The 8726-nt window shown below is 35.0% G+C and overlaps 1 protein-coding gene across 1 annotated transcript; it reads right to left on the bottom strand.

Moving 5' to 3' along the window:
- Positions 1 to 4472: 4472 nt before the first annotated feature.
- LOC149303311 (visual system homeobox 1-like) lies at positions 4473 to 7658 on the bottom strand. Its single transcript, XM_089481633.1, has 5 exons — positions 7277 to 7658; positions 6519 to 6597; positions 5967 to 6090; positions 5197 to 5377; positions 4473 to 4738 (listed from the first exon to the last, which is right to left on the bottom strand). Exons 1-5 carry the CDS (start codon positions 7656 to 7658, stop codon positions 4473 to 4475), a joined length of 1032 nt encoding a protein of 343 aa, XP_089337759.1.
- Between the last annotated feature and the right edge of the window lie 1068 nt (positions 7659 to 8726).

The following is an 8726-nucleotide window of genomic DNA, read 5'->3' as shown; positions in this document are numbered from 1 at the left end:
CCTACTTTGCCAACGTGAACTCGTTTTAGCTCTCCTAAATACAGCAACTGAACACAACAGGCTCCATAGGCATAAGCATGGACCCTGTCTACAGAGAACTACAGCCACAAACTTGACATTCTACTTTTGCAAGGTCATTGGAAATCTAAGAGACTATTATCTAGGGTCACCCTTTCCTCTCTTAAAATGAGTTTTAATACGAAGAAAGTTGTCTTAAGACAAGAGGCTACCCACAACTCTGAAATACATTTTCAAAAAGTATCCTGAGTTAACCCGATTTCTGCTCATCTTGCGTTGATTTTGAGCTGATTTCTCACACTTTCTTTGCAATTTCTCAGCTATTCTTTCTGGAAGCCCTACTCAAATATCATACAAAAAAGGGAAACAGCAATGCATAGAGTTTGCCACCAGATGGAGCCCTTTACCATCTATTGTAGATCCCTGTTCAAGTATTCTTCCACTCTAAAGCTTCTTAACAGGATGAGCTAAATTTTTTATAAAAAAAATAACAGCACTATTAACAAACAGACAATTTGGTCGTTAAACAGCAACATGAGAGCAATGCTTGCTATTAAGATATTATAAGTTTTAATTGAATTTGGAGGAAATTACATTGTTTGTAATTTACTTATATTAATACACCAAATAATAATTATCAGGATCTCACATTTGCACTACATGCACTACAGCTGATTTATGTTTTAGCAAATAAATGTCATATATTCTTATTATTACATGAGCTGAAAAAGTATTCCTCTGATTACCACCATAGTAGATTTGCAAGTTAACGGTTCCTTTGGTAACAGTTTGCATGGAAAACCATATTTATCCAGTGATCAGCCCAGCCATATTTTTATATAGATTGTTTGCCAACACTGTATGGTTCTATGGAGTTTTCATTGCATTTTCAGTGAGAAATTCCAGACTATATCAGAGAATAAATCCAATAGCAGATGGGAAAGCTTATTAATATGCAGGCCATGCGTTTAACTGTTTTAGGATTCATTCCAAATGGGAATTACCCAGATTTCAATTAATACTTCTTTTGTTCTTTATTCAGTTACAAGTTGGCCACAAGATTCTGTTGGGAAGGTTTCATGGTTTATGTATTGCATTGTCAGTATATTTATGTTTTTCATTTTGTAGCCATTTTTAAATGCACTTGCTTTTGTAATCATCAACAGAAAAAAAAATCTGTATTTTCCGTCTATAAATAAGTACTTCCAAAAATATGCCAATGTTTAGCCCCTTAGTAAAAAGGGTTGTCCGACTAGAATCTTGTCTGCTCTTCTAAGTCCAGTTTGCCTTGCTGGATTCCAGAAATGCTGTGACCTTTGGTAGAGTTTACAGGTACATATTAAGAATATTAAAGCTTCTGTTCCATCTACGCTTTCCAAACTAAGTGCAGCACTAGAAACATAATTCCCAGAAGCATTCCCAGTAATAATGATTCTTTCTCATCTTGTTTGATGGGATGAACAGGCAAGCACTGATAGGTTGTTGCCATAGACTACTATAACCATAGTTGGGAACTCTCAGGGTTTTACATCAATAGTTCTATTCTGCAGACAGGATATGACCCACATTAAGTGGATAAGGGCTATGATCACTTTGGATTTATGCATGGACGATTTGAACCATGTTTTTCTTTAGCGTGTCCATTATCCTTTACAGTTTTTTGTTTTTTAATTTCCTCACTGAGAGCTGATGCTAAAGATATGCTACATTCACCTAGGTAACCAAGACATTATCAAGGTCTCTGGCTATCTTCATGAAGAACCAGAATTTTATGGTGTCCCTGAAAATGCCCTTAGGTGTAACAATTGATAAATCCTTAAAAAATGATTGGCATCATTCTCTTTGCTTTGGAACGAAAATGTAATACCAAGATCTAAAAAACATAATGCTATTTGAGATTAGAGATTTTATATAAGTCATTCTTTTCTACATGGATATCATAGGTGACAAAAAGTTAGCAATACCATAGAATCTTTGTGTTCCCAGCACACTATAAATGTCGTAACACTTACACTTCTCCATGGCCAGCGTCCTTACTGCTGAACACCAGGATATGACATTGTAAGCTGGTTTTCTACCCAGTGGGACTACTGCAGCATCCTATGCCATTTGGACATACTCCTCCATAGTGTGGACCAGTTGGGGAGATAATGGACCAGTTGGGGAGATCACAGATCTCCTTTGTAATAGGGCAATTGCTTAGTAGAGCATCGGGGAGCCTAATCACCCCCGGCCTAATCAACAAAAGCCTTAATACCCCACTGTCTGTACTTTTGTGGGGTGAAATAAAAAAACAACTTTTACAACTAAGACTAATGTTTAATGTTTTTAAAACCCTCAGAATGTCTGACAGCATTATTGAGTGCTAGAACTGGATCGGAAACAAAGTGGGAACAAAAGTACAACATTATCTTTGGAGCCGGATGTAGTCTAGACGTACACTTCATTAACACTTAAATAGGCATATTTCCACAACTTAATTTATAGGGATTTTTTTTATTTAGTATATACATAATAAATATACAATAAAATATAGCAAACAAATATTCGGAAAAAAACCCTGCCTAGCAAAGTGCATCAATACATAGAAATTAAATGGCTGCAAATAAGCCTGATATAACATCGTTACAACAATCAAAATAATTACAAAACATTTTACTGCTGTTTATACACCAAATATAGATTTTTTTTTTTTTTAAAAATCCTATTTATGTGCTTTAGTTCAGTTAATCTTGTGCACTATATACCTGAAGTATAACAGTGCAGGGGTTCACACTACAAAAACATGTAAAGATAGCTCAGTAAAAAATTATGTACACATAAAATATAAACATTTTCTGCTGAGGAGGTTGCATTGTTTCAAAATATTAAAACTACAGTGCTGGCATTGGTACACTTGCTTGAAATATATCATATTTTGCCATTATCCAAAAATAGATTATATTTGACCCCATAATAAAATGGTTTTATACTGAAAATTAAAAAAATTATCCTAATATTCTTGAGTTTTTAGGTAATATTTCTCAAGTACAAACATTAGGATTAAGACAACATTAGGAGAAATTAAACTGATTATTGATGCTGTATGGAAAATATTGAACTCCAATGTTGCACCCTATGAAGCCTCATTAATCATACTACTAAAAAATAGGGACACAGTATTCTGAGTAAAATATATAAATATCACCAGCATTTAACCTTCTGAATGCCAGGGGTTACGCTACCTGTAGGGCATTAAAACTTGTACACAATTTTGTAATCGTGAAACAAAATCGTGAGAGTATAAGTATTTTACGAATTATGCATCCCCAATGCTTTGTGGCATTCTATTACCTTACCAGATTGTGACATTGTGGCAAGCATTGTCCCTCCGGCTATTGTCCGACTATAAATCCCATCCTCCGTTACCACGGAATTATTGGGATTGTAGTCAAATCGGAGATGGGTGTTATTTGGTTAACCTGCCCTGCCATTTAACTAATTTAGCTTTCTCTTTCATTCTAAACCTTTCCATACAATACACGACAAGATGATGTGGTATGCTTATGAATGTGTCATAAAATAATGTTATCATATCATTTAGAATTTGAAATTAATATTTTTGTTGTAAAACTGTATAAATTCATTCAAGAATACCAACAATAACAGCTTACAAGATCAATATTTAAATTAGAGGCAAAAAAAGTAAATTCACACTGAAAGGAACCTCTTGAGATTTGAGGATTACATGAGGATCAGCATCTCACATTTTCTTGAACATCAATGCCAATGAAAGTTCTTCCTAGAGGATACGTTGGCTTTAAGAAAAGTGTTTTTGATCATGTTTATGCTGATTCTTATTAGACCCCATGAAAAAGGCAAATCAGGTCACTCCTAATTACTGAGTAAAAGAAAGTATAAAAACAAGCAAACAGAAGATTAAAATAAAATAATGCATGGTGATTATAATGAATAGACGCTGGGTTACCATTTAGTGATTTTTCTCCATTAAATGCATATATTAACAGATTGTATATCTTTAGTGTCAATTGTATTAATAGGAATAAAATTTAATTTGATAATACCTCGACTGGAACGTTCTATTTTTTTAAATTTATAATAATTATTTATTTACATCCAAGTGTCTTGTAATTATCTGTGGCTACTTAATAAAAACTAAACAAAATGCTATTTACATAAAACATTAATCGTTTATATACCGACTTTAAAAATGTCTCAATAAAAATCTCTCTTTAAAAAAAAAAAAAAGGTACATAAAACAGAAGATGTTGAATATGTTCGCAATAGTGTGCATCCTTGATTGTTATTTAACCTTTTAAGTGACAGATGAGCAGTGCTGGCCAGTTTTCTGGCACACAAGAGGTTAATATCAGCAGACGCTGGCACTGCCACTTTATCCAACCCTTTTTGCTCTCCCGTGTCCTGTTCACTGAATGCCTAATTTAAGTACCAGTTTAGTGTTCATTGTCAGTGAGGTCACATTGATTCCGACTGGGGATGTGTCTCATGCTGCACTGGTTCTCTTGTTTAGCTGTGCTCGAGAGGTCAATGGCTCTCTCTTCAGAAGTGTCCAACACGTTGCTCTTTTCTTGCGTACTTCTCTGTGTCTCTGTTGATTTGGTTAACAAAACTTCACCGTGATGATCCCCCCTGAAGCTATCTGTGGCCACCTCGTCCATGTCTGTTTTCCGTGTTATTTCCACAGATTTCTTGTGCATCCCTGCATATAAAAAATTATATTATGTATTAATTATATTTTAAATGGCATCTATGGATTTTCATGTTATTCAAGAAATGAATAAACATTATAAGTAATATACAATTATTTATCATTTCAATATCAGACACCTTGTCATTTATCATACAGATAATAATGGTTTATTGCATTGCCCCGAATAAGAGCCTTAACCAGCCCGGTAGCTCAGCTGCATTTTGTTTAAATATTTAACTTTTCCTTAGTAAACTAATCACCGTAGTCATAGGGGAGAAGAAGATTAAATAAATCTGAATGACTCTTTTTATACACAAACATGTACATATATGTGCATTACATGCTGGTGTGTTTATGGTCACAGATGACAATAAGTAACTAGGGCAAGTGGACATTGTACAAGGTTCTGAAAATTCAATCATAAATATAATATAGTTTAAGCTGTGGATGGTATACGAGATGCTTACCCAGCAGCCATGGAGCACAGGAACCCACGAGTCCATTCTTTGCAGAATTAATGATGGACTCTGGTAGAGGGATTGAATGTCTCACCATTGCACCATAAAGACCATATTCTGCCATAACGCTGCTTCGTCCCCAGCACTTCTCACGCTTCCTCCACTTCGCTCTTCTGTTTTGGAACCATACCTGTAATACGTAGAAGAAAAAGGTTTTAAAATATGCCTAAAAATAACACTATAACAGCAAAGATCATGTCATATTCATACTGATTAACAGGATAATTAAGATGTTTGATGTTATCAAATAATAGTTTCTATTCTTAATCCAAATGAACCGGACAGAGAATACTCAGTTTTGCCAAATATTTTTTTAATGACTATTTGTTTTGTTATTTTGGCTACAAACTGAGAATAACCTCTTACTTCTTTTCATTTAAGAGGGTGATCTGATTTTTTTTTGTGTGTGTAGTCACAACATATTATGTCTTGTTTCCCAACAGCAAGGCTTAGTTGATTGATAAAATATTTTGCTTTAAAAAAATAACACTATACCATACCTGTTACAAATGTATTCTTTTGGTTTGTTTTCAAAACAAAACAAAACAAATCTCATAAAAATAATTAACTAATATTTAATATTAAAACAAAATATTTAATTGTGCAATTTTTTATTTTTAACAGACAATGCCTGCAAATCTAGCATGTTTATATCAAACATATATTTCAATAAAGGAATATACTGGAGTTTTTATTTTTTGTAATATAAAGTAATGTACCTGTATTCTGTCCTCAGGAAGCTCTGTCTTTAGGGCAAGCATTTCTCTGGCATATACATCTGGATAATGAGCTTCGTTGAAAGCTTTCTCTAATTCTTCAAGTTGATGGGCTGTAAATACAGTCCTGCAAAACCCAGCATTTTTAATTATTATAATCGATTAACTACAAAGAAAATACATTGTCCATTGTACTACATAGTCATCTTGTCCTTGGGGCTACAGTAATTCTGTAAAAAACTTGACATCTATCGTTTGATAATTATCTACTTAGCTAACCGTCCAACTTTTTCATGTTAACATTAAAATGTACCATAGAAAGTTGTATTATTTAATATGTAAAGAATATAATTATTGGCCATCTATCAATGTTCATATACAGCTGAGAACAGGAAGTATAACAAGTCATTCCCAAATTTCTTTTTTATGACATTTTTATGGAACATTGGTTTTTTTTGCATGCAGTGGTATTTAAAACAACTATTATTCATGCGGAATATGGTGCCACAATACAACAATCTGCCCTAGGATACAATTAAGCCCAAATTATTTTACCTGTGTCTCCTTTTCTTTCTTTTAGTCTGCGAGTTAGATGATTTCAGGTCGCTTTTATCCCCTACCAGGCTGTCATCATCTAGACACAAAATAAATGTAACACCGTCATAAATGTGTTTTTCTGTATGCTATTGTAAAATTGCTTAAGCATGTCATCAAATTATTGTAAATAATACAAATGTTTATAATTGTTTATAAAGAAAAAACATTTTGGGCTTATCAACTAAGTAATAAGGTACCACCCTATGTTATGCCACTGTTTTTGGAGCCTTGGATGTCTCAAGTTTACCTCCGAGACAAGTTCATTGGTTTTCATAGCAATGAATTAACCTGTTTTCAGCACCACAGCAGATTCCCACAGAATGGACAGTTCTCTGCTCCATTCACCTGTCTTCACTTATTTTACTTGCTCCCATGTAAGAAGTGACATTAATGTAACATTCTGCTATGATGCTGAATTTGCAATAAGGTTTAATGTACTGAACAACAGAAAACTAATAATGGACATATAGGAAGCTGGGTTATGGATTTGAAAAACATGCAGTATTACACTGTAGTGTCCTAAACAATGAGTGTCTGTGTTAAAATAAAAAGCCAAATGCAACAAATGGTTTTGAGGTCAGTTTCTAATGTAAACATACATAATACAAACATACACATACCAGCCAAAATGGGAGGCCAGAGATCATTTCATTGCTTGAGAATCAAGACATAAAATATGATGTAAATATATTAAGATAAGGAAAGTCTTAAATTACCAGATATGTTCTCCTTGTGCTTCTCTGACGTGTGGAGATACTGGTGTTCTGATCTTGGCTGGAGAAAAGGGATGTGCGTTGGGAGGAGACAGGTAGTCCCAGTGGGCTGTTGAGATGCAAAGCCACACAGAAACCCCAAACCAAGGGGCAGAGAGCCATTCGCCAAGGATACCCCACCAAGACCACCTCCTGGACCTTCACAGCTAGCCACTGACACAGATGGGGGCTGCAACTCTGCTTCCAGACCAAGAAGGTCAGTGATGGCAAAACCTTTGGATCTCATCACAGGTCCATGGAAACGTCCTGACTTCTCGTTCCCGGCACTGGGAGTCAGTATCTTCACCTTTGACTTTCCCTCTGAGGTCTCATCTCTCCCAGTCATGTTGTCTAAGTGATGTTTTGAACTACGTTTATTTTCACTATTCGCAACCACTCACAGACTTTTCTCAACCACTCACAAAAAGGATTGAAGTAGGTCTGTGCCTGGTGGGATTTTTATGGTGCTCTCTGGCTCCAATCAGCTCCTGGACATGCCCCTTACAGCGCAGGAAGGGGATCCCACCTCCTTCCCAATCCCAAAGGATTAATTGGCACCAGTCCCCCTCCCCTCAATCTGATAAATTCCCTAGCTCTGTCCTCACCCCACCTTCTCTTTCCCTCAGTCTGATCCTTATGGTCACTTGCTTTTTGTTTAGGATGACAGATTTCACCTAACTTCAAATCTGTGGAGACCTTTTGTTTGATAGTGAATGGTGCATAGCGACCTAACTAAGCGAGTTAAAAACCCCTCCCTTTGATGACCCCCTGATTGATTCTGACACTTAACTACTAGACCCCAACAGGGGGTACTGATATTACCAACACCAGGAGAAAAGGGGTTAGCTTAAAAATCATTGCCGCTCAAATAAATGACAATCCAGCAAGAGGAAGGTTAATCACTGGAAAAACGTTTTTGTAACAAATAATTCCTTCTATTCAGCTGATCGATTGTTAACTTATTCATCCTTATACGATTCAATACTATCTCAAAAATTCACAAAATGTAACAAATTCGTACTGATCCTCTATTATCTAAAGTATTAGAGTTTTTGGAGTTGACCACATATGTATTTTTATGTAATTATCATTTCAAGTACAAAAACTTGAAAATATATTTCATAAGTATTTTATTTCACTGTGGATTTTGTCATCGGTCTTTGATTTGTTTTCCAACAGTGATTTCTCTTTTGTAACCTGTCTCCCTAACTTGGTGTTTCATAATTAAAAAAAAAGAAATACAAAAACGCCTCTTCTCCTATGGGTCTATCCGTGTCTTATGGATGGCAATATTTTGCCTCTTTTAGGCCTTAATTGTCAATGAAAAATGTAATGCTTCACATATTATTATTATTATTATTATTATTATTACTACAGTACTCTCCATTCCTTGACGTTTATATGAAACATCACT

This window comes from Sceloporus occidentalis, unplaced genomic scaffold (genome assembly GCF_023333645.1).
Source record: "Sceloporus occidentalis isolate IW3139 unplaced genomic scaffold, rSceOcc1.0.p SCAF_15, whole genome shotgun sequence".
Taxonomy (NCBI): domain Eukaryota; kingdom Metazoa; phylum Chordata; class Lepidosauria; order Squamata; family Phrynosomatidae; genus Sceloporus; species Sceloporus occidentalis.
Note: the sequence above shows the minus strand (reverse complement) of the source record. Positions and strands in the feature narration are given on the sequence as shown.

Bases quoted from the DNA above. Each gene is read 5' to 3' on its own strand.
- LOC149303311 (XM_089481633.1), bottom strand. From the start codon at position 7,658: ATGACTGGGAGAGATGAGACCTCAGAGGGAAAGTCAAAGGTGAAGATA. The intron at 6,598-7,276 runs GTAATTTAAGAC...TTTTGTGTCTAG, and splicing joins GCACAAGGAGAACATATCTG to ATGATGACAGCCTGGTAGGG. The intron at 5,378-5,966 runs GTACATTACTTT...TACGTATTACAG, and splicing joins TTCCTGAGGACAGAATACAG to GTATGGTTCCAAAACAGAAG.